The sequence below is a fragment of the Sporobolomyces salmoneus genome, assembly GCF_050403485.1.
Source record: "Sporobolomyces salmoneus JCM6883 DNA, S_salmoneus_JCM6883_v1_ctg6, whole genome shotgun sequence".
NCBI classification, from domain to species: Eukaryota; Fungi; Basidiomycota; class Microbotryomycetes; order Sporidiobolales; family Sporidiobolaceae; genus Sporobolomyces; species Sporobolomyces salmoneus.
Genome location: NW_027481157.1, coordinates 355,033 through 378,078, shown reverse-complemented (window position 1 = coordinate 378,078; position 23,046 = coordinate 355,033). Strand labels below are relative to the sequence as shown.

Here is a 23,046-nt window from a genome sequence, read left to right as displayed (position 1 = left end):
TACACGTTACCACTCGAGGGAAGTTGGCAGCAAGACAGGCTTGAGGGTAGCTACCCGGTTTTCGCGAAAGACATGACGACCTGACTGAGCCTCCTGCCAGAGACAGGGAGTCACCTTGTCGAGCTCCCACCTAATTCCCTTGATGCCATAGTCGCTCATTGAGGAGTCTTGGGCGATGGTAACCGGCGCGCTGCGTCAGAAAAGGCCTCAAGGGTTTTTGCAGTCGAGCTCGGATGACAACGTTGTTGCTTCAAGCCGCTTTCTATCATTCGGGCCTGCATGACTGCAACCAGCAGTATCTCAGATTCAGCACAGTGCACGGAGGCGGGTGGACAGAGCACGGGCACGAGTAGATGGGAGAGAGCCCGGAAAGGTTGAACAGCGAAGTTTCGAAGACTAAGTCGGAGCGCAAGGCGGACTTCGTCGTGCTCTGAATCCGGCGATTCTTGAGCTCAGCCAGCGCGCAATGTGCGTTCGATCTTTTCTCGCTCTCTCTGTCTCTCTCGTCGACTCAGCAGAAGAACTGAAGTAGGAGAGGAAACGTCAAGAATTCTTTGCGTGTATTGGCGAGAAGAGAGAAGAGAGAGACAGGACCCAGTGGTTATAAACAAAAATTGGGGAAGAGAAGACTCAGTAGGGGAATATAAACCAGAAACCCATTGAACCGGCACAGCTAGGGAGAAGACAAAGCGAGGGGAATATAAACAGAAGTATTTTTTGCTGTGGTTGTAGCACAAATGTAGCAATCGGGGAAGGACCAAGACGGAAAAGAACGAAGACGAAATTCGAAAAGAAGACCACAACAAAAAAGGCAAGGAAGGGAGGACGAAACCGAAGAGAACGAGGGACGAGACGAGAGAGGGGTTATTCTAAGAGTTGTTGGTAGAAGAGTACGAGAAGTAATCGCCTCCGGAGGTAGTGGAAGATTTGGGTTGCCAACCGGGAGTCGTTGGAGGGGCGGAAGATTGTCGTCGAGCGAGGATGGGGTGAGAAGGAGGAGGTACAGCTCCGAGAAGAGCTTGAGTTGAAGGATCGACCGTCGCGACGGGGGCCATCGACAGCTGGTTCGAAGTGTTTGAATCGTACGTCAAACCGAAATGACTTTGAGGTTGAATCGAAGGAACGGAATCGTAGCTGAAAGAAGGAGGTTGGAATAGAGCTGGTTGAGCGGCGGCAGATCGAGTGAAGATACCATTGGTCGAGGAAGAAGAGTTTTGGAAGAGGGAAGTATCGGATTGACGACGAGAGTGGTTTTTCGATGAGGTAGAGGAAGAAGGAACTGTATTCGTCGAAGGGGCGAACGAAGGTGCACTTGCTAGGTTCGGCATCGGTGCGTCGGTGATTGGTAGCATCGCTTGAGATTGAGGAGGCGCGATTCCATGCGAGAAAGCTTCTTGGACTGTTCCGTTTCGAGCGTAATCTTCGAGGTATGAATAGACGTCGTCGGTCGAGCCCATCTCAGGTGCGACAGAATAGTCGAGGTGCATCGTACGGCCGGCGAGATTGTCGAGAAGAGCGATTCCACGTCCTTCCTTGTCTCGTTGAAGGTATCCTTGAGCGTGTTCGCACGAGCATCCATCGTGAGTTTGAATAATTTGACGGAGAGTGAGGATCTCTTGTCGGAGAGCGAGAGCGGCAGCTTGAAGAAGTTGGTTCTTTTGACAAAGATCCGTAGCATCTACAGAATCGATAGAAGAGAGTTAATCGTCTGTCTGTCTTCCGAAGGGAGTGCAGCTTGAAAACTAACCTTGTTCGAGTTTCCCAACCTTTTCCTTCTTCTTTTGACGACTTTTGCACGCGGCGACTCGATTTCGTTCGAGGAATTGTTTACGTTTGAGCGAATCTTCCGAAAGATCGCCATCCTCGTCTTGCTTCTCTTGTTTCTCTTGTTCCGCGGCTTGCTTCTTCGTCTGAGTCGCAGCCTTCTTCCTTCCTCCTCCTCGTTTCGGTTTCGGTTGAGGTGCGGCGGGAGAACCTCCAGCCGAAGAAGGAGCGGGAGAAGCTCGAGCTTGAGTCTTCCCCTTCTTGCTCGCGCTTCGAGTGAGCACAGGAATCGGTACTGGAGCTGAGGGAGATTCGGATTGAGTTTGGTTGTCGAGTGGAAGAGGGCCGAGGGGAAGAGGAAGAGGTTGAGAGAAGCTCGTTTGTGCGTTGCCAGCGAGGAGGAATTGTTGTTGCTGCTGAAGTTTCGAGAAGATGCTGGCGTTCGATCCTCCGTTGACATCGATATCATTCGTCGTCGGTGCTTGAGCTGTTCTGTCTTGTACGAGGTACGAATCGGGAGGAGTGGGAACTTCGGAAGATTCGGGAGAAGTGTCACTGTGACCGGCGGAAGGGATTCGGAAATCGCTGAGACCGGATCCAGACGAGATTGCGCTTATCCTCGGTCGTTTCGAAGGTTTAATCGCGAGATTCGGCATCGCTCCTGTAGGGATTCGAGTCGTCGAAGAGGCATTCGAGAGGAGGAAGGGAAAGCTTGAACCGCCAGGAGTCGTGACAGCTGGGGAAGAAAGGGCTCGTTTCCGTCCATTGCTGAGTGTCGAGGTCGATAAGAGATCGAAATCAGACGGGATAGAGTTGGTTTGAGCGTCGAGGGGAGCTTCGAGGAGGGCAGAGAAGGAAGATCGTCTCGTTTTGTCGCCGACGTTCGGTCCCAGGCTCAATTCGAAGGGGTTGTATTCTCCTGTCGATACCGTGTCTGTTCCCATCGACGGAGTGAAGCCTCGGGGACCGCCGAGGGAACCGAAAAGAGACGGAGTGAGGCCGGTTCCAAACGACTCTGTGAGATATTTCGAGGGGGTGTCGAGTCCGAACGAGTATGCGTGAAGGTCTATCGTCGAAAGAGGAGATTCATCAGTAAGCGATTCGCGAAGCGGGCTGACTGTTGTTCCCAAAGGTGCGGACCGCGAGGAGACTCGATTCAACCTGATCTCGCAGCCTTTTCGCTCAACTTCGAGTCTCCCCGATTTCTGACAGCTCTTGGACGTTATCCAGCTTTTGCGATCCTTCATCGGATGTGTTGTCGCTGTGGAATCTTCCTCCAAGATTGATGCCCCACTTCCTCGATTCGACTCCCTCCCTTCCTGTCTCTGCTTTGCGTTCGGCCGCTTACGATGACTGTGAAAGCTAACTAACCATTGTGATCTTCGAATTGGGTCATTCTAGGTTGTGAGGGGAGCGTGAGGAGGACGGAGGGCCGAGGGATTTTGAGTTTGAAACCGAGTTCTGCTTCGACTGGCTTGGTTGAGTTGTTGCTGTTGAGGTGTGTGTGGTCTATCCAAGGTTGAATTGATGAAAACCGGGAAACAGCGTTGGAGGGTGCAGAAAGTGAAAGGTGAGAACTTAGAAAGCAGGAAACGTTGGCGATCTGCTTGAAATTGAGCGAACTTCAGCGAACTTTTTGAGATGCGATGTACCGATTTTTCGCGCAATTGAGAAGTGCACGCATCATACGGTTTCTCTCTCACCGCTTTCCTTGCTCTGAACGTTCAACTTTGGCTTCCCCCGCAAGTCTTTCTTCGACCGGAGAATCGAACGGAATCGAGCTCAAACTTGCTGATTGATTCATCTCCGCCGATTCATTCTCTCGTTTACAGTAGCTCATTTTGCGATGGATGAAAGCCTTGCGAGCTGACTGCGAGAGTGTTCGAGAGAATACGAAGCTCAAACCGGCGGTCTGCGTACGATAAGTAGACGATCTTTTCACTGGTCGCTGCGCTCGACTCTCGCACGGATCTCACAGCGCAAACACGACAGAGGAGAACAAGTTATAACGAATTGATATTGGGGCAGACTACAGTACTGAAAGGGTTGCCTTGATCCAAAATCCGAAATCCGAGGACAAAAAACAAAATTAGATCCGAGAGAATTCCGAGGGAGGGAGAGAAGAGTTTGACTTGAGTGAGTGTCTACAGATGAGTGTGATCCGTCCAGCTGAAATCCAACAAGAACCAGAAGTGAGAAGAGAACAGAAAAGAAGAGAAGAGAAGAAAAGAGACGAAAGATGCGCCAGCGCATCGACGCAAAAGGAAGAAAGTCTAGTAGATCGTTACTGAACGAATCGATCCTCCGAAACCGAACCGAGAAGAGGTACTCCTCTTTGCGAATCGAGAAGAGGAGGATTTCGCGAGAGAGCAACCCTTGACAGGACCAGGGCACACGGCCTCGATTGAACCAGTCTTGACAATCGCATTCGTGACCTAGGTACGAAAAGGTTCAGCTCGAGCCTTAGCATGCAACGAGGAGAAGGGAGACTCACGCATTGTTGAACCTCAGAGATGCACGTCACGTATTGAGCTCCGTACGAAGTTCCATTGTTGAAGAATTTTTCGAGTTCCGAATTCAATTGAGCTTGAGTGAGGTTGTGGGCGTTCGCGGTAAAGTTTGCGATGTAAGGAGTCGAGTAGTCGACGAGATCCGTGAAGAACGAGGAAGGGAGGTAACCTTGGAATTGTTGAGCGATCGAAAGCATTGTCGTCTGCGAGATTTGTGGAGCTTTCGAATCCTTGATGCATTGCTCGGCGAGAGTAGCGTTACCAGCTAAGAGTGATTTAGTCAGTGACTGGTGAGACCGATCGATCGACAGGGGGATGAGAATTGCTTACTTGCGATGAGCTCGGATGCGCAACTTTGTAGCGTTTCGGCGAGAGTGACAGTGTTGCCCGATAGAGCACTGGACACCGAATTGATAGCGTTCGAGATCTGAGCTGCGACTTGACCAGCAAGTTTTTGATCGGGAGTCGAAGAATTCGCTAGATTGTAGGTCAAGATGTTTTCGACGGCGGTCGTGAGCGACGCAGGGAGGACACCGACAAACTGCTGGAGGACTGATTTCGAAGCGGTTTCGAGGGTTGAAGCGGCTCCTCCTGGTTTCGTGAAACAAGCGAGAGTCGAAGAATTTCCGGCAGCTTTGACGGCATCGGCGTAGCACGAAGAGACTTGCTCCAATGCGGTAACCGACGACCCACTCAAGGATGCGATTACGGATTGAATCGAGTCCTGTGAATGAGGAGAAAATCAGGATCGTTCTTCTCGTCTTCAGAGGAGAATGCTCAATTTACGGTGATCTGGTTGACGAGGACTTGCTCAGATTGAGGAAGGAGGGTAGTGAGGAGGGGGGTAACCGAGTCGAAGATGGCCGAGAGGATCGTGTTCGGAAGAATTCCAACGAACTGACGAGGGAACGAACGTCAGGACTAGCTAGGAGAGCAACGACGACGGAAGGAGAACACTCACCTGTTCAAGGATCGTGTTGAGAGTACTTTCAAGCTCGGATCCGTCCTTTCCGCTTTCAGTTAAGCAAGCTATCGAAACGAGATGATCAGTCGAGCGAAAGGGAGAGAGAAAGTTGGAGAACATTCGCACAGTAACCTTCGGGTAGTCCACCGCTGCTGAGAACGGTCGACAAGCACGCTTCGAGCGAAGCATAGGTCGATGCCGAAAGGGACGATTGAGTGAGGTTGGCAGCCGCGAGAGCTGAATCGATCGCTTTCTTGATGTCGAGAGCAGCGTTGATGCTCTCTTGCGAGGTGATGAGCGTCGAGGTTTGGATCTCAGTAACGTTCTGAGTGATGACACGGACGATCGTCGTCGGTTCAAGCTTGACGATGGTCGAGTTTGCGACCTGAGTCACCGTCGAAGTTGCGGTCGAGAGGTGGGCAGCGGTTTTGGTAACTATTCGACGAGGAGAGTCAGCTCCAGCAAGCGAAGGTATGAGAACTGTACTCACTAGTGGCGACGTTAGTAGGTTTGAGTTGTTGGTTGACAGCCTCGGCCAATGCAGAAGCGAGGGGAGAGGGAATGAGCGTAGCGTTTTTGAATTGATCGACCGCCTTGTTCGCTCCGTCGATCACCGTCTTCGTGGACGAGTGTTGAACCTTGGGGATGGCCTTTTTCTTCTTAGGGGAGGAAGAATCAGAAGAACCGTGATTCCAAGAGTGTGACGGTTTCGTAGATTCCTTCTTCGCGGTCGCCGAATTCTTTGCGTGTTTGATGACTTTCTTGTGCTTCGACGAAGACTTGTGAGAGGAAGACGAGGAGGATTTGGACGACTTTGACGATTTGTGAGCCGGAAGAGAGAGTTTCGCGGCGGTACCGATCTTTTGAGGTGTTCCGAATTCTCCAGGTGCATGGACGACTCCGGGATGGTCGGAGCATGGTTCTGGGTTCGCGACGGAGACGAGGGCGAGGGAGGAGAGGATCGATAAGAGGGCGAAAGAGCGCATCTTTCGAGAGTTGACAAGAGGAAAAGAAAGGGAGCGCGCGGAAGGGAGAGTGAGTGAGCTGATGGAACGAAGGACTGTCGAGAGTGAGTGACTGTAGGTAAGCGAGCCGGCGCGGGAGACGAGGAAGAGTGATGAAGAGAAAGAGAAAGAGAAAGACGCGAGAAGTGTTCAAGTGGTGGATCAGAGAGACGTGTAGCAACGAGTACGCGACGAATGCCTTACTTTTTGATCGAACATTATCGCCGATTCACGTGGGAATAAGAGTCCGGACCGCGGAAGCTTCCTCGCATTCCCATCTTTCGACCTCGTAGCGATAACACCATGCTGCCATCCAAAGCAGCTTAACCTACATTCGATTGACCTCAGTCGAGCGATCCTTTGTCCAGGAGAGGGACGAGGAGAATGTTTGATTGCTGGATCTTCGCGCCTTAGAGTACTCGATGGGGACAGACGAGTGAGAGAGTGCGCGAGTCGTTCCGTGTACGGAGGTCGCCATGACTGTTAGCGGATCGTGAGCGAAAGGAGAAGATGAAGCTCGAACTGTTTCTGTTCATCAACACTTCACTCTCTCACTCGATGGCGGCATCATTCGTTGGCTTGCCAGTCCTGATACAACTCAGAGGTGGAGGAACCGCAAAAGGTATCGTCGCCGGCGTCGATGGAGGAGCTGGAACGATCGAACTAGTGGATGCTCAAATCACTACCTCAGACGGCACTCGGATCGAACGACGGGCTAGCTTTGGGAGGAACGAAGTAGCTGGACTAGAACTATTGGCAGTCAAGAAGGCAGAACCAGTTTCCCCTCTTCCTCTTTCTCCTCCTCCTCCTCGCCAACCTCCCTCTCAATCTTCCCAGCAGCGGCAGCAGCAGAGACCGTTGCAACCTTGGCAAGCAGAAGATAGTGACTTCGATGTAAGTGCCGAGAACTTCGCTTATTCGATGTCAAGGTGATGGAATTCGAATTGCGCAGAATTCCGCTCCCATCTCGAATTATTCCCCTCATTCTTCCCCGAAACCGAGTACTCCTCGTTCGCAAAGACAAAGAGGAGCAAGAGGGAACAACCATAATCGAAGAGGGAAACCACACGCCGAATGGGACGATGGAGAGGGAGGAGACGAAGCAGAATCGTATGCTCCTCAGGTACTTTCGCTCCATCCCTCTTTCTTAACCAGCTTCAACTTGACTGATCTCGATGTAACAGGCACGGAGAAATCATCAACCGAACTCTGCTGCCGACTCTTTCGACGAAGACTTCGATTTCGGCGCCGGGCTTCAATCGTTCAACAAGAAAGCCGTATTCGAGAATATTCGGGCGAACGATACGATCGATCCTGCCCTTCGACTTGTCGCCCATAACCGCAACTCGAACCGAACCCCTCAATCGAAGCTGCTCCCGTCCGAATCAGTTCTGACGGTCGAAGAACTCGAAGCTCAGCAACTCGATCGCAAAGTCGCCTTGGAAGATGCAGCTGTACCGAAACTAGTACAGCAGAAACGCGGGATGACTGTCGAGGAGCTCGAGCGAGGGGTAGCGAGTGTTGAACTGGATCAGGAGGAAGATCGAGGGTACGAGTATGAAAACGAACGTGGACCGGTCATGACGGAATCTGGAATCACCGTACCTGCAGTCAAGCTAAGGCAGTGGAAGGAAGCGTTGAGTATCGCAGAGGTGAGCTTTCTTGCTTCTTTTCTCGCGTACACTTTGAACCGACCCTACTCGTCAATCCCACAGATCGAATCTTCTCCCTCACCCTCGCAACGTCTCGAGCTCGCAGCATACCAGTTAACAACCTTCGTGCTGAGTCACCTCGCCCTTAAATTTGGCCTTTTCCCGATTCCCTGTCTTCCTCAATCTCGACCTTCGGTACTCCTCCTCTGCACCGACTGCGAGAAGTCGAACGTCGCTCTTCGCGCTGGTATCCTCCTGGCGAACAGGGGTTGTCGAGTCGTCGCCTTGGTCGAGGATGGAAAGACTGAAGAGCTCAAAACAAATTTGCGAGTTTTATCTTCTTCGGGAGGAAGGATTGTACGGGAACTTGACGGTGAGTGTCGTCCAAGGCGCGCTCACGAATGTCGTCGCTGACAAGCGTGCTGTAGATCTACCGCCGACGTTCAACCTCGTGATCGAAGCTTTGAACGACTCCGAGGCATCGTCGTCGTCACTTTCCTCTTCTCTCTCTTCCCCTTCCCTCGGAACAACAAGCAAGTCAGAGTTCTCGATTGCCGCCGCTCAATGGATCAATCGTCTCGATGCGGCTGTGATCACTTGCAGTATCGATGTTCCCTTTGGAATCTCTCACGATGAAGGTCAGTCGACTCCAATCTCTTTTTTACGACTGACCTCACTCACTATCTCTCGCTATCTCAGGGACTTCCATCGCGCCTGTTTTCGTCACTCCCACATTTATCTTCTCTCGAGCACTTCCTCGACCAGGAGCAGTCGCACTCCTTTCGAATCTCGAAATCTCTCCTCAACTTTTCGTCGCAGACGTCGGCTTTGCTCCCTCGATCTGGGAGAGGATCGGAGTGGAAGAATTTGAAACGGCGCTTTGGGGAGGAGAGGGTATTGTCAGAGTTTCAATCGACGGTCGTACTTAACTTCCCTCAGCTTACAATATTTCGAAAGTGAGTGAAGCTTCTTCCGCTCGTGTCTCTCTTTCTCCCTTCGTCGCGCGAGAAGTTGACCACGCTCTTCGAGCCTATTTCTCTAGTTTTAAACTGTATTTTCTTTCCGCGCAAAACATCTCTTGCGACAAAGCAAAGTGCTCAATGAACACCCGTCCATGAACACTTGCGAAGAACAGACTTTGTCGTGACTTGTCCTCAAACGAGAAACCCTGGGAAACCCTTCTCGCGGATGTGCGACCGGGTTCGGAGTTGCAACGTGTCGAAACGAGCATCATTTTCACTCGCAAGCCTCGTCTTCTTCACCGATCGACGCTAAAACTTCTCTCCCTTTCGTCCTCGCGCATCAAATGAGAAAGGACGTTCGATTGATGAGCAGGGGGTTTCCGGAAAGTTAAAGGGAGATCAGGCGAGGTCGAAACGAACGGGAAAACAAGCTTCTTGAAACGTTGAAGTGTCGTGGTCACTGTGACAAATTGTGAAAGGGAAGCGAGAACGATCGTCGTCGAAAAGAAGTTCGGACGACTTTCGAGACAATTGAATTCGAATTGCGAACTTTCACGTTGCGCTGTGCCGACGACTCAAACGGTCACATACTGTCGCGGTCCTCTGCTACGGGGCAGATCATCGATCGAAGGCTCGGACGACGAGAGGTCAGAGAGAGGCAGCACTGTGAGAGAGAGGGACAAAGCGAGGCGGACTGTGCGCAGTCGAGTTGATCAGCGGAAGAAGAACTTGAACACTTCGAAATTCTCGAAAAGGTCAATTTTGGTCAGGGCCAGGCACGGAAAGTAGAAAGGAAACTTGCAAGTTGGAAGCGCCAAAGTCTCCCCCTTCTTCTCCCCGTTCGCCCTGCTTCTCAGTCGTTTCTACTCTCGATACACAACAACTAGTGGATAGATTCGGATCGTACCGAGGTAACAGCATCGACATAGGAGCGGTACCCCATCGCCTTTCAGCCTCTCTCGTTCCCCGGTGGTCCCATCTCGGCAAGGATTCGTGTCAAGGAGATCTTCCAACTCGACCCGGCTCCTCCCTCCCTCTGGCCAGAAGCGACTTCTTCCCTTGGATAGACAGCGCAGTTCCAAAGCCATCGAACTCGCCAGGACCGGCCTTTCCCCTCTTCGCCGATCTATTGTTTCCTCTTCCCAAACACCTTCGATCGTCTCCCCGCTCTTCCGCCCTCAGAGACCCGACATCAGACGATACATCGAGGTCAAACAATGTCGGCAGGAACTCCCACGAGCGCTTACGCGAATCCCCATGCGAACCCTCCGCCTCCCCCTCTGAGCATGGCAGGAGGTCCTCCTCAACAAGGTCCTTCCGTTCTACAGATTCTCGCAATGGGTCAAGAACGTAATCACGCTGCCGATGCCGTAGCTCATCATCCGCGGATAGATTCGTTGATCAAACTGGGTAAAGAATCGGAAGCGACTTGGCTGCAGATCGGTAAGCGAAAGAATCCACTCTCGAGCAAGATCGTTGGTTGCCGAGCTCACCTTGACGATGACGACGATCAGGTCAAACGGCGGAAGCGATGGGAGATTTGGAACGAGCAGTCGGTTCGTACGAAAACGCACTTCGACACAACGCTTATTCCGTCGTCGCTCTTTCGCAAATCGCCGCCATCTGTCGATCAAAAGAAGAGTTCAAAAAGGCAGCAGAGTACTTTGGGAGGGTAGTTGGAATCGCACCGGAGAGTGGGGACGTTTGGGGAGCACTCGGTGAGTCGTTTCCGTCAATTTTCGAGACTTGTGACTTACTCAGGTTCGCCTCGACGTTCTGTCAGGTCATTGCTATCTCATGATCGACGACCTGAAGAAGGCTTACTCCTCGTATCAACAAGCGCTTTACTACATGCCGAATCCTCATGTGAGCCCACTTTTTCCTGTCGCTTCTTCTTCTCCCTCGCCTCGAAACACGTTCCGAGCGCGAAGGCCACTTCTCTCGTCCATTCAGTGCTGACCTGCTCGCTCGATTCGCTTCAATTCAGGAGCCAAAATTGTGGTACGGAATAGGAATTCTTTACGATCGATACGGATCGTTGGAACACGCAGAAGAAGCTTTCTCGAGCGTAATCAGGATGGATCCGAGTGAGCTAGTCTCCCCCGACTGTCCTTGGACGCAGACTTCTGACTCAACTTTCTGTTCGAAAATAACAGATTTCGAAAAGTCGAACGAAATCTTCTTCCGATTAGGTATCATCTACAAACAGCAAAGAAAGTCTCAACAAAGTCTCGAGGTGAGTCGGACTTCTTTCCTCACGCAGCAGCTCCTCGCTTATGCCTTGTTTCGTGAAAACAGTGCTTCCGATACATTCTCAACAACCCTCCTCGTCCTCTAACCGAAATCGATATCTGGTTTCAAATTGGTCACGTCTACGAACAACAGCAAGACGTGTGTACTTTCTTCTGTTGTCGGTCGAGATTCGATAGACTGAACTCGTTTCGCCTTGCAGTTCATCGCGGCGAAAGAATCTTACGAACGAGTTTTGCAAGAGAACCCTGCTCACGCGAAGGTACTTCAGCAACTCGGAGGACTCTATCATCGATCTCAAGCTCCGTTCTACGCTCCCGAATTATCGGTGCAGATTCTCACCAAGTCTCTCGAATCAGGTCAGTTTCTGCTGTACTCTGTTCTTTCTTTCGGTAGCTCACGTTCCTTCTATGCAGATCCAAACGACCCGTTCTCATGGTACCTGCTCGGACGAGCGTACATGACGACCAACAACTTTGGGAAAGCGTACGAAGCCTACCAACAAGCGGTTTATCGAGATGGCAAGAATCCGGCATTCTGGTGTTCGATCGGAGTCCTTTACTACAACATCAATCAGTTCCACGACGCCCTCGACGCCTACTCTCGAGCGATTCGAATTCACCCTTACCTCGCCGAAGTTTGGTTCAATCTCGGAGCACTTTACGAAGCTTGCAACGATCAAATGACGGACGCAATCGACGCCTATCAACGAACTCTACAGCTCGACCCTTCGAATCAAGTTGTCGGTCAACGTCTTCGCGAAATTCGAGAACACCAATCTAGCAACGCTCAACTCAGTCCTCCTCCGCCTCCGAAAGACATCAGTCCAAACTCGTCGAGCTGGAACTACGCCACGAACACTGGAGGAGCCCCTGCAGCACTCGCACAATCTGGACTCGGTTCAGAACCTAGTCCTCCGACCGGCGTCAACGGAACTGGAAACGGAAATGGGGGTTCTCCTCCGATGAATCACGGTCATCGTTTCGAAGGAGGTCCTCCTGGAACTGCCGGTTCTCGACCTCGCTCGACGGATCCGTACCGAAGAATGAGTGGAGCGGCGCAGCAACAAGATTCTCGACGAGCTTCGGGAGGACTTCACGCTCCTGCTCACCCTCATCCTCATTCTCACACGATCGATCAATCTCCTCGAACTCACTCTGCGTCCGGGCCTCCTCCTCCTCCGTCGTCGAGCGGTAATCGACAGGCAGCTTCTTCGACTCTTCCTCAAATCAAGAATATTCACGACAGACCGGCTCAGATGGTCGGAACTCACTCTCGAGCGAATTCTCCTCCCTCTCCTCGTTCTCGAGCAGCAGTCGATCCTTCTTCCTCGGCACCTCACGATCGTTACTCGAATTCGGCGCAAGGACCTTACCCATTCCCGTCTCATCTCTCTCAAGGCCATCACGGTCCGACCGCACCTCCTTCGAACCACCGCACTCCGAGTGAACAACAACATGGACCTTACGAGATGGATTGGGAGAGAAGTCATCGAGGTGGACCTCCTCCTCACATCGCCGGAAACAATCATCGAAACGGATCGTCTCATGGTCGGATGCCTCCTCCTCCACCACGATCTCCTCCCGGTTCTTCTCATTCGTCACACGGCCCTCCATTCGCTCCTCCCGGTCATCACCCTCATCCTTATCCTTACGATCGATCGAACGGGAGAGGTCACTACTTCGACGGACAAAACGGCGCTCCTCCAGTCGGGTACGGCTACCCTCCTCCTCAACCGCCGCAAAATTCGTCTGCGTCGTCGTCTTCAGCAGCAGCAGCGTATCACCAACAGCGAGAAAGAGAAGAAGAGATGGCGAGGAGAAGGAGTTCGGGATCGACGACTTCGAGCGGGAAACCTTCGACTTCGACTGGAGGTCCAGTCCCGAATCCAGCCTCTGTAGTCGACTCTGCTCCTCAACCGATCGCTCCTCCAGCACCTCCTGTCATCGCAGCACCGACAACAACGACCGGGCGAGGTCGAGGAGGTCGAGGGAAGAAAGAAGATGGAGAAAAGAAAGAATCGACACCTCGAGGAGGTCGAAAGGCGAAAGCGAAGGAAGAAGGTGCCGAGACGACTCCTAAACGCAAGACGAAGGCTGCAAAGGAGAAAGAGGAGAAAGCTGCCGCGAAGGCTGCTGCCGTTTTGAACGGAGTTTTGAACGGAACGAACAACGCTGGTCGACCTTTACCCCCTCCACCTCCACCTCCTCCCGCTCCCGTTTCTTCTTCCTCTTCTCGCCAGACTCCTCCTCCTCTACGTCAAGTCGCGCCGAAACGAGAAGTCGATGAAGATTACGACGAGGGAGTCGACGCTTTGATGGGTTTGGCGGCGTCTGGAAATACCCCGACTCAACCTGTTCCCGCATCTCTACCGACACCGACTCCTCGTGTTCAGCCGTTACCGCCTCCTCCTCCTCCTCCCGCTCCAGCTCCAAACGCAAATTCGAATCAAGCTTCGACTCAACCTCAATCGAATACGACTTCTTCTCCTGCGACTCTCCCTCCTCCTCCACCTGCTCCTTTCTCCTCAACTGTACCGGCTCAATCGAACCCAGTCTCACCGAATCCTCGGAAACGAGCTCTCCCTTCCTCCCTCGACGGTCCTTCGGCTCCTTCCGGCGGCGGTGAAACTTCTACTACTTTGGACGGCCAACCCGAACTCAAGAAGAGCAAGAATGAGCCCGTCGAACCTTCGCCTCCCCGTCCCGCGGCGAAGAACGAGACGAAGAACGAGGAAGCCGAAGAGGGAGAAATCGAAGAAGGAGCTGATGTACCGATGACGGATGGGAAGAATGGCAAGGATCAAGTCGAGAAGGGCAAAGAAACTGACGCGTCAGCAGTCAAGGCCTGAGTTCCGCGCTGTAAATACCCTCAAAATCTTTCCTGCGTTTCGTTTTCGTTTTTTCGCCGTTGTTCAAAAAGAATGAAGGATTCCCCCCTTTTCTCTCGCTACCGATGTATCTACTGTTTATCTCTTTTCTTCTTCGTTCTCTAGCTAGTCTAACCTTTGCAACTTATACCTCGTTCTTTCCTTCCCTTTCACTACGGCGAGATGCGCGCGAATCGGACGTCGAGAGTCCTAGAAGATCGTTTCGTATCGCACTCTGCGGTCGGAGACGATACACAAAGATATACGTTCTCGACCAGACACACGGGAGATCGTCCGGACGTCGTCGTTGTCGACATACAAGGACAACTCTGAACCAGAGAACTTCGAGCGTCGACGGTTGCGAAACGCTTTTTTTCTTTCGTTCTACGTCTCAGTCATTTTTCGCGACGTTATAGCTTATTCTCCAGACTACCGACGTGTTTCATCGACGTGGCTCACTTCTCGAAGGTCACACAATTCCGCAGTCAAAACGAAATTCGACGAGGTTGTAATCGCCGAGTTGGACAAGACTTGTGAAATTTCAACTCGTTCGCTCTTCCCTCTCTCACACGACACTTTCCCACTCACGAATTTTCTGGTGAGTACCTGGTCGAATCAGCACTGCAGCCTAGCACATCACTGATTTCTCGCTTACTTCCTCACAGTCTCTCTGTACGTTTCCCGTTCCGCTTCAAAGATCCCCGTTTTTCGAATCTGGTCACACATGAATTCGGTACAACGTCATCTCTCGACACGCGGGGACAGACTAAGTCTCGAGGATAGCAGCAGCGGCATCGAAGGATAATGTAGAAGCTTGAACGGGTCAACAAGGGAGTTGTGCGAGAGAAAACGGTTCACTTATCGTCATCGATCTCTTTCCCCTTCACTCTTCTCGCTACAGATCTGCAACAATGGCTTCCGCTCAACAAAAACTCGAATACTACGTCTCTCAAATTGACAAGGAGGTGAGTCTACTCGTTCTCCCTCGAACTCGGGAGATGGGAAAGAGGAGTTCGGCGTCATGACCGTTTCTCTCTCTCTCTCTTTCCCATACTCTCTTTTACTGCGCTTACTGACTTTTGTTTTGCTCTTGATCAGCTCTCGAAATACCCTGTATGCTCCCACTCCTGTTACTTCTCAAAGAATCGCATCAACTGACTGCGAACTTTTGATTTTCACATGAATAGGCTCTCAACCGTCTCGAGCAACAAACCTCGATCCCTAAAGCGTACGGAGTCATCGGAGTAGCATCCGTCTTCGTCACCTGCGTATTCTTCAACATTGCCGCCGGATTCCTCTCAAACCTCCTCGGATGGGCTCTCCCCGCTTACTTCTCGATCAAAGCTCTCGAATCCCCTGGTCACCAAGATGATATCCAATGGTTGACGTACTGGGTCATCTTCGGCGCTTTCACTTTCGTCGAATCGTTCTCAAAAGTTATCGTCGCTTGGTAAATTCTCCCTCTCTCTCTCTTGAGAGCTCGTTACTGATAGGAGAATGTTGGCGTCCCTCTAGGTTCCCTTACTACTTCACTTTCAAGACCCTCTTCATCCTCTACCTCATCCTCCCTTCGACCCGAGGTGCGGTCGTCGTCTACGACAAAGTTTTCAAACCTACTCTCGCGGCCCAAAAACGTTCGACCCCCGTTACGACTCAAATTCAAGAGTCCGTTACCGCTCCTCAATAAATCATCTCTTAGTTCATCCTCCTCCTAGTTCGCCGTGAAAGACGGAGCAACTGCTCTTCCTCCTTTTTCATGATGGACTCTTCGCTTCCTTTTTGTTCTGCTTACATTGCTCTCCCTCTCTTCTCTCCCCCCCTCCAGTACAAAGATTCCTTCCTCTTCTCTAGTCCAACTATAGCACTACCCCTACTATTCATTCTCCCCAACCACACCCTCAGCTTCAGTTCTTCTCCTACTTTCTGAAAATTCACCTCAGTACCCCAAAGTTTCTTTCTTCCGCGATGCGACGTCTCTGCTTTCGGTCCATCGTCGAGTGACGACATACCGAGTGTCTCATGCACGGGCCACGTACAACTGCCGTCAAGAAGCGAAGAAGGTGATCAATATCGGGCGGGTGATTTCAGTCGTCGAAGGCTGTGAGTTTCGAGCGATTCCTCGATCCACACGGTCAAGCCCTCGAGCCCCTTAGCGCAGATCCATCAATGGTAGAGATGAAGCCGAGAAAGTGAACAAGTAACGATTCCAGGTAGTAATCTTCTCGAAACAGAACAGAAAACGGTTTTGCGAAAACGAGAACAAACGAGAGAGAGAGAGAGAGAGAAGCTCTAGTCTAGGGTTTTTGAGGGGAGAAACCAACGGAGAAAACAGAAAGTGAACATCAACAAACGGGAGAATCAAGCACATAAAGGCGAACTAGAGACTGAAAGAGCGGAGAGAAAGAAAGGGAAGTCTACGGAGATTCTGAGGAAAACTGAAATTCAAACGTTTTCTTGAGCTCGACAAAATCGCTCTTTTGGAGTTGAAGGGTATAGTAACGTTTCGTTTCCGTTCGAGTCTAGTACGTAAAAGCCGGGGATCTACCTCTCCTTCCTCTCTGCTGCTGTTGCTGCTGCTGTTGGTGTACATGTTCCCAACGACGAACCTCCTCCTCTTCTTCTTTCTGTATTCTCTGTTTCTCCTTCTCTCGAGCCGTGTAGAAGGAGTAACCGAGTTTCGCGAGGGTTAATACGACGGCGAAGAAGAGGGAAGGAAGGAGAACGGCGAGGTGAGGGCGGGGAGGGAGACTCGACGACGACGTCGACGAAGGAGTAGCTCGAGGAGGGGAAGGAGACGCATGTCGTTTGGAGTGAGGAGCTTCGGAAGAGGTTGGTTGACGAGAACGAGGAGGGGAACGATGAGGAGATACAGGACGGGAAGTGAACGGAGTCAAATGAGGAACTTCGAATGGGAGGGCATCTTCGTCGGTTGCCCAACCGCTTTTGTGCGTTGATTCGGAGGTAGATGCGAGAGAGTGACGAGGAGAGACGGAAGACGAAGAGGAAGGGTTCAAGTTGCGACGAGGAGAGTTTGGACCTGACGAGGAGGGACGAATTCGAAAACCTCCTCCTTCTAAGGAACGAGCGTTCCCTTTACCCATCATCTCTGATTCCTCTTCCTCACTTTTCACCTCCGAGACAATCGGCATCGTCGTCCTTTTCCCTCCCCTCGTTCTCCCGCTCGAACCCGTCGCTTTATCTTTAACCGCATTCTCAACCTTCCCTTTCGCACTCCCCAGTACTCTCTCCACTCCTTCCCTAACCCCTTCAAATCCTCCCTCGATGCTCCTCCTCCCCGTTCTCAAACTCCTATTCAACCCACTCAATCTCCTCGTGCAATCATCGTAGAAAGTCAGACTGAACGAAGTGACTAACACGGCTGAAACGGTGAAGCAACAGAAAGAGGATACGAGGAAAAAGGTGAAGAGGTTGATGACGGGTCGGAAGAGGGGAATGGATCCTGACGAATTTGAAGGGAAAGAGGAGGGAAAAGGATGAGGTAAGGGTGAGGGATAGAGGGGATAATTGTGGTCGTCTTCGTCGTGAAAGGTGTAAGGGGAAAAGTCGGAGACGGGATCCTGGAGAGGTCGCGAACGTAAGACGAGAGCGCTGGAATGGAAAGGGGAAGAAGCTGAAGAGGAAGAAGATTTGCGACGACGAATTTGGGTATGCGAGCGATGACGAGACGTCGAGGGGGATGACGAACGTGTAGCTTTCTTGTGAAGGTGACGGGAGGAGGAACGACGAGGAGAAGCGGTAGAAGGACGACGTCGACGGCGAGGGACAGGAGTTGTTGAAGAAGCGACGAAACCTGGCGAAATCCATTCTCCTTGCTGTTGCGGTGACTCAGAACGAGCTCGAGGTAACGATCGGAAGTGATTGAGAGCTTCGTCGTCGTTCATCTCGTCGAGAATCGAAGTCGAATACCGATTTTTATTTTTCTCAAGTTTTCTCGTCAAAGTTGAAGTAGTCGTCGTAGTCGTGATCCTTTCCTGTGATACTACCCTCTTCCTCGGCGTCTTCTTACTTCCTTTCTCTCTCCTCCTCGCCTCCTTGGCTCCTGCTTCGTCGTCCGCGCTGTCCTCCGAGAAAACTGCAGGGAAAGTTTTCGGTAGAATCGGTACCGCTCCCTCGTCTCCTTCCCCCTCCGGCAACACCGATACCTCAACATGATTCGTAAAGTCTGCTCTCATCTTCCCTGCCCTCTTCCCGCTTCCATCGAGCGATTTGAACGGCGTCATTTTGCTGCTACGAGACCTTTCTCCTCCTTTTCCTCCTCCACCGCGCAGTCCTTTCCTACTGTGTTGTTCCGGGGATCCAGGTGATGAAGTCGGTAGAGATGGAGGAGGAGTGAAAGGGAGTTGATTCGAATCGTTGACTGATGATTCGGGTAGAGAAGACAGAGAAGGAGTGGAGGACGATAGGGCTAGCGGATCATATTCGATGAATGGTCGAGTAGTCATCGTTCAACCGCTGGAGACTTCTGCGTGAAGAGCTCGAGTTGAACAAAGATCGACGTGAAAGTCCGGATAACTTAGTCGAGGGGACTCACGGTTCCGAGCTCTGCCTAGCTACTACCTTCCGGGTCTTACGGTGCTTGCACAGTCGGGAATGATGTTTGTGGGTTTGAGTCGAGAAAGTGAAGGAACGAAAACAAAGAGTGACCTCGCTTTTCGCAACTTCGCACGAAAATTGTCAGCCTCTACTATTTCTCATGCACGCATCACTTCCTTCCTCCTATCGTGTCGGGCGCTACCCTCCGGCGGGCCGGGCATTTTGGCCGATTCGTTCCGCGAAACCTTGCGAAACCTTGCGAAATCCCGTTTTCACGCGAGGAATCTCGTTTCGTTGCGAAAGAACTCGGTGAGAGACTGACTAAGATGATATGACATGACAACGATACTGATATGACTATAGATAGATACAAGAACAAGAGTGAGAGAATACAGCTGGTACAACCCTTCGCGAATGGAATTGAGCACTGTGTTCCTTCCTGATACTAAATAAAACATCCTTAATTGAGACCCGTTCGAGCTCGATAAGGTACAGAGACACACTAGAGCGTCCCAGATGTCAAAGAACAGTTCAGTCTTCCCACCTCTTGTCGATTGAGATTGCAAGGATAACGATTAAGCTCACCTTTGATAACGTTTTGCCTTTCATTGGCGACGACGAGACGAGGCGACGGGCGCAAAGCCATTCTTGGTTTCCTCGATGACATCTCGAATGCCGAGGTAGCATTCCTGGACGGCCGTGTAGGCCCATAGAGGATCTTGATGTCTGCGAGCGACAACCAAGAACTGCAAATCAGTAAATACTTCTTCGTGCTTACGGATTGAAATTCCTGCAGCTCACTCTGTCAAGAGTACAAACAGATCAGCTAAAGTTCGTCTAAGCATAGGACAGTCAGAGAAGGAGAACGTACCATAATTCTCCAAAGCAACTGCTTTGATCATCCTCACATTCGGTTCATGACTCCTGATGCGCTCGACGAGAGGTTTACCGAGCACGAGAGTGTCGAGAGTACCGTAGAACACGGCGAGGGGTGGGAACGAGGCGGGGAACCAGGGTTCGCTCGAGCGAGTATCGAACATGCAGTTATCGTATGAGAGGACAGACATGTCTAGGCAACATCGAAGGGTATGGGTCAGCGTCAACTCCGGCTCTTCTTTGGTCCGAGTTTGTGGAGAAGGAGAAGGAGAGGGAGTACTTACACCCTGTGAGACGAAACGGTGCGAGAGCGCAACGGGCGCCGGTCACAATCAGTTATCGCTCATTGTCGAGAGCGGAAAGACGAATAGATACGAGACTCACAGTAGAGAAGTTCACTCGAGTTGGCTACCGCAACAGTTCGGAAATACTTCGGGATTTGACGTTTGAGCCCTGTTCAACCGAAAACTTGTGAGCCTCTTCTCCCTGCGCATTTCTCCATCGATATAGTCTCGGAACGTACAATTGTGATCGTGGAACCCGAAGATGAAAGCGAACACGACAGCAGCGAGGTGACCGAACAACCAGGAAGGCAAGAGAGCTTGAGTTATCGAAATGATTGGGATGAATTCTCGCACTGCGAGGTACCACCACCGTTTACCTTCAGCTGACAGCTAGGCAAAGGTAGGAATAGAGGAGCGACTCACCTCCAAAAGCGATCTTCCAAGCAGTTCGAGCTTTGAATCTTCGCATCAAAGAGAACGGGAACTTTCGAAGGACTGGACCGGCATAGACGGCGGGAGCGAGAGCAATGAAGGAGGAGATCTTGTTACCGATGTCGGGTCGGATTCCCCGAGAGAGGGCGAGGAACACTGCACGGAGGGAGGGAGTTAGCTCAGATTGATCGTTTCGACTTGGGCAAGGGAGAGTACTCACTAGTGCTCGCTCCTTGCGAGTGACCAATCCACGTAGGCTGTTCGAAATTAAGAAAGACTAGTCAGCGGTTTGCCGCGAGCGCGGAGACTGATCTTTCTGATTCCTCACCTTGATTCCAGTTTCTTTCAAGACGAACTCGACGATAGCAGGAACATCATACATTCCAATATCTTTGACGTCCCAAGACCAGTATCGAGGATCACTTCGAGGGAACTAGCGAGAGCGAAATTAGATTCGATCAGCAACGAAACGAAGCGCGCGCGGGAAGGGAGACTCACATGTCGATGAGGCATCTTGAAATTGGTACGAATGTTCCCTAGGTAGACGTCGTAACCTTGTTCGAGGAGCCAGAAGGCGAGAGATCGTTCTTCGTTGACCACTACGACCGGGAAAGCTCGCTCGTCAGTTTGAGTTTCCACCAAAGAGTAACGCTCCGAGACTCACTGTAGGTGACTGAGTTTGATAGAATACCGTGTTGTAAAATGACGGGGTGACCACCTGTATTGATCCGATGTGAGTGAGCTTCTAACGAACGCAAAGGAATAGAGAGTCTCACGTTTCTCGTGCTTCTTCGAGATCAAATGATGAACCCTCAAAACGAACCCATCCTCCGTCTCCACATCGAGATCTTCGCACTCGTACCCAAAGTATTCTGCATAGTACTTTGCCCTTCCCGAGAATCGTTCTCCGCTGATCCTTTCCTCCCAATCCTTCTCGACTGGAGGTCTCGGCGGGTCCTTGTGGAACGGGCTGACTTTTCGATAGATATGTGAAATGATGGCGAGAACGACGACGAGTCCGAAAGCTGCGCTCGTACCGGCAGCGGAGGCAGCTTGAAAGCCGAACAAGAGACATTTGCGATAGAACGTTTGGGTTGGATAGGTCGGTCGAGGAGTGACATCGTTCGTGAAGGATCGATCATTCGGGTCGTAGTTCATCTCGGTTGTTGCGGCGTTCTGTCGATTCGAGCGAGATGGGTCGTAGCCTCCTGCTCGAGGTCCATTATCTTCGTGGCGTCTCTTTTCGTTTCCGAATGAAGAGCGACCAGCTGCTTCAGCACTGCAGGGAGAGAAGCAAGCGCCAGTAAGCCAACAGGACGATGAAAGGCGAAGAGGGAGATACAAACTAACTAGTATCCATCTTCATTCTCGTAACCTCCAAATGCTTGACCCACGTCGCCTCGGCCGTTCTCCTCGAGCGGATGACTTGCTTCACCCGCGAACGGATTCGCACCATGTTCGAGGTACTGCACACAAAGGAGAGGAGAACATCAGTTTTCACTCGAAAATGGAAGAGACTGCTCTCGCTTGACTCACTGCTTCTACCGGTCCTTCTTTTCCCTTCACATGATACTCTCCCATGAATGTCCCTACTGGTCGATCGTGATTGTCTTTCGCGGCTCTCTCTAAATCGCTCGCAGACAAGTCGGCGTAGTTCTTTTCCCCTGGCATTCCTCGAGTATTTCCACCGCTCTCTTCTCCACTGTGACATCGACAGTGTCAGCTGAGGGCTCGATTGTTGATGGAGAGAAGTTCGCCGGGACGGAAAGTGGGGGAGGAACGAGGGAAAGAAACGAAAGATTGAGCTTACTGGCTTGCTTGTGTCTCCCGCGGTACTTGCGCATGTTGAGAATAGTCCTTGTAGTTGGACATCTTATGAGAGGGTGTCGACAGCTGCAGAAAGCGAGAGCGAAGGAGGAAAGAGCCGAAAGAGTTTCGAAATTCGAACGGCGACTAATTTGGCTTCTTCCTTCTCGCCCATTCACGGCTTCTCCTACTACGACGAGCTTCCTCGACACTGTCAATCCAGCGAAACCCCTCGTACAACTATGGAAGCAGCTGTCATCGAACTGGTCGCTGATTTAACCTTCATCGGCGAGGTGGAAGTGGGCGAGAGGAAGGGTGTTTGACAACTCAGCAGACGGTGAGATCGAATACAATAAGCTCATTGTGCTCTTGTGCGGAGGGCAAGGTCGTTTGAGAGGGTATGAGAAGAGGGAGAAGGGCGGAAAGAGTCGAGATTGATGAAGTAAATCGGTTCATGAAGAACGTGTAGGAGCGACGTCGGCTATTCTGATGTGAAGGACTCAGGTAGAGACCGGTAGAGATCGGTAGAGTTGGAACGACTCAGTCGAGAGAAATTCCAAACTTCCCGATTTCCGTATCCTTGCAAGCAACCGTGCGTGGTTTCTTTCTCCTACGGGCCCAACACAAGGCCCCTAAGTGTCACTGGAAAGATTGAGGACGGCGAGCCCTCGAGACGAGCTTGTCTAGCTGCAGAGACCTCGAACGAGGGGTTGAACAAAACCGAGACCTCTAGCTCTCGGCTTTCTGCGTGCCCTCTAGCTCAAAACACATCGACAAGATCGTTCCAGGTGGTCGACGATGAACATACTGTGACAGTCGACGTCGCGGCGTGCCGAGGCTTGCTCAAGAGCGCACTGCAACTCGCAAAACTTTCGATGTCAACGAGCAGTGTCTTCGAACGTCTCACATGCATACTTCGACTACTACTTCCACTACATCCGGTCTCTGTAGCTGTATGTACTGGTGTGCCTCAGTTCATGGGATTCTCGTGACGTCGAATCGTGAGGGCCCGTTCGGAAAAGATCGAAAACCGAAAACCTAACGAGTAAGCTTGTCGCCGGAGAGCAGCTTGACATCGTCTGAGCGTCGACGCACCTACTTGAAGTCAATGTACTGAGC

General features: G+C 51.5%; 7 protein-coding genes across 7 annotated transcripts; 3 read left to right on the top strand and 4 right to left on the bottom strand.

Annotated features, from left to right (window-relative positions):
* Positions 1-869: 869 nt before the first annotated feature.
* Positions 870-3,160, bottom strand: JCM6883_006694 (uncharacterized protein; the record flags this gene model as incomplete). The annotated part of the gene is made up of 3 exons (XM_076629715.1): positions 870-1,678; positions 1,748-2,830; positions 3,136-3,160. 3 exons carry the CDS (start codon positions 3,158-3,160, stop codon positions 870-872), a joined length of 1,917 nt encoding a protein of 638 aa, XP_076490342.1.
* An 877-nt stretch (positions 3,161-4,037) lies between these two features.
* Positions 4,038-6,224, bottom strand: JCM6883_006693 (uncharacterized protein; the record flags this gene model as incomplete). The annotated part of the gene is made up of 7 exons (XM_076629714.1): positions 4,038-4,199; positions 4,259-4,539; positions 4,605-4,998; positions 5,061-5,171; positions 5,236-5,303; positions 5,365-5,673; positions 5,729-6,224. 7 exons carry the CDS (start codon positions 6,222-6,224, stop codon positions 4,038-4,040), a joined length of 1,821 nt encoding a protein of 606 aa, XP_076490341.1.
* Positions 6,225-6,752: 528 nt separating this feature from the next.
* Positions 6,753-8,823, top strand: EDC3 (Edc3p; the record flags this gene model as incomplete). The annotated part of the gene is made up of 6 exons (XM_076629713.1): positions 6,753-7,136; positions 7,195-7,365; positions 7,427-7,894; positions 7,958-8,267; positions 8,323-8,532; positions 8,594-8,823. The coding sequence occupies 6 exons, from the start codon at positions 6,753-6,755 to the stop codon at positions 8,821-8,823; spliced, it is 1,773 nt and encodes a 590-aa protein (XP_076490340.1).
* A 1,250-nt stretch (positions 8,824-10,073) lies between these two features.
* CYC8 (transcription regulator CYC8) lies at positions 10,074-13,957 on the top strand (the record flags this gene model as incomplete). Its single annotated transcript, XM_076629712.1, has 8 exons — positions 10,074-10,299; positions 10,371-10,574; positions 10,640-10,722; positions 10,844-10,943; positions 11,013-11,092; positions 11,155-11,247; positions 11,309-11,465; positions 11,523-13,957. 8 exons carry the CDS (start codon positions 10,074-10,076, stop codon positions 13,955-13,957), a joined length of 3,378 nt encoding a protein of 1,125 aa, XP_076490339.1.
* A 929-nt stretch (positions 13,958-14,886) lies between these two features.
* JCM6883_006690 (HVA22/TB2/DP1 family protein) lies at positions 14,887-15,662 on the top strand (the record flags this gene model as incomplete). Its single annotated transcript, XM_076629711.1, has 4 exons — positions 14,887-14,940; positions 15,074-15,088; positions 15,163-15,425; positions 15,491-15,662. 4 exons carry the CDS (start codon positions 14,887-14,889, stop codon positions 15,660-15,662), a joined length of 504 nt encoding a protein of 167 aa, XP_076490338.1.
* An 832-nt stretch (positions 15,663-16,494) lies between these two features.
* On the bottom strand, positions 16,495-18,438 carry JCM6883_006689 (uncharacterized protein; the record flags this gene model as incomplete). The annotated part of the gene is made up of 1 exon (XM_076629710.1): positions 16,495-18,438. One exon carries the CDS (start codon positions 18,436-18,438, stop codon positions 16,495-16,497), a length of 1,944 nt encoding a protein of 647 aa, XP_076490337.1.
* A 696-nt stretch (positions 18,439-19,134) lies between these two features.
* Positions 19,135-21,993, bottom strand: JCM6883_006688 (uncharacterized protein; the record flags this gene model as incomplete). The annotated part of the gene is made up of 13 exons (XM_076629709.1): positions 19,135-19,319; positions 19,401-19,598; positions 19,790-19,858; positions 19,929-20,042; positions 20,113-20,277; positions 20,342-20,378; positions 20,450-20,554; positions 20,620-20,720; positions 20,786-20,839; positions 20,898-21,400; positions 21,472-21,587; positions 21,658-21,823; positions 21,932-21,993. 13 exons carry the CDS (start codon positions 21,991-21,993, stop codon positions 19,135-19,137), a joined length of 1,875 nt encoding a protein of 624 aa, XP_076490336.1.
* Positions 21,994-23,046: the final 1,053 nt, after the last annotated feature.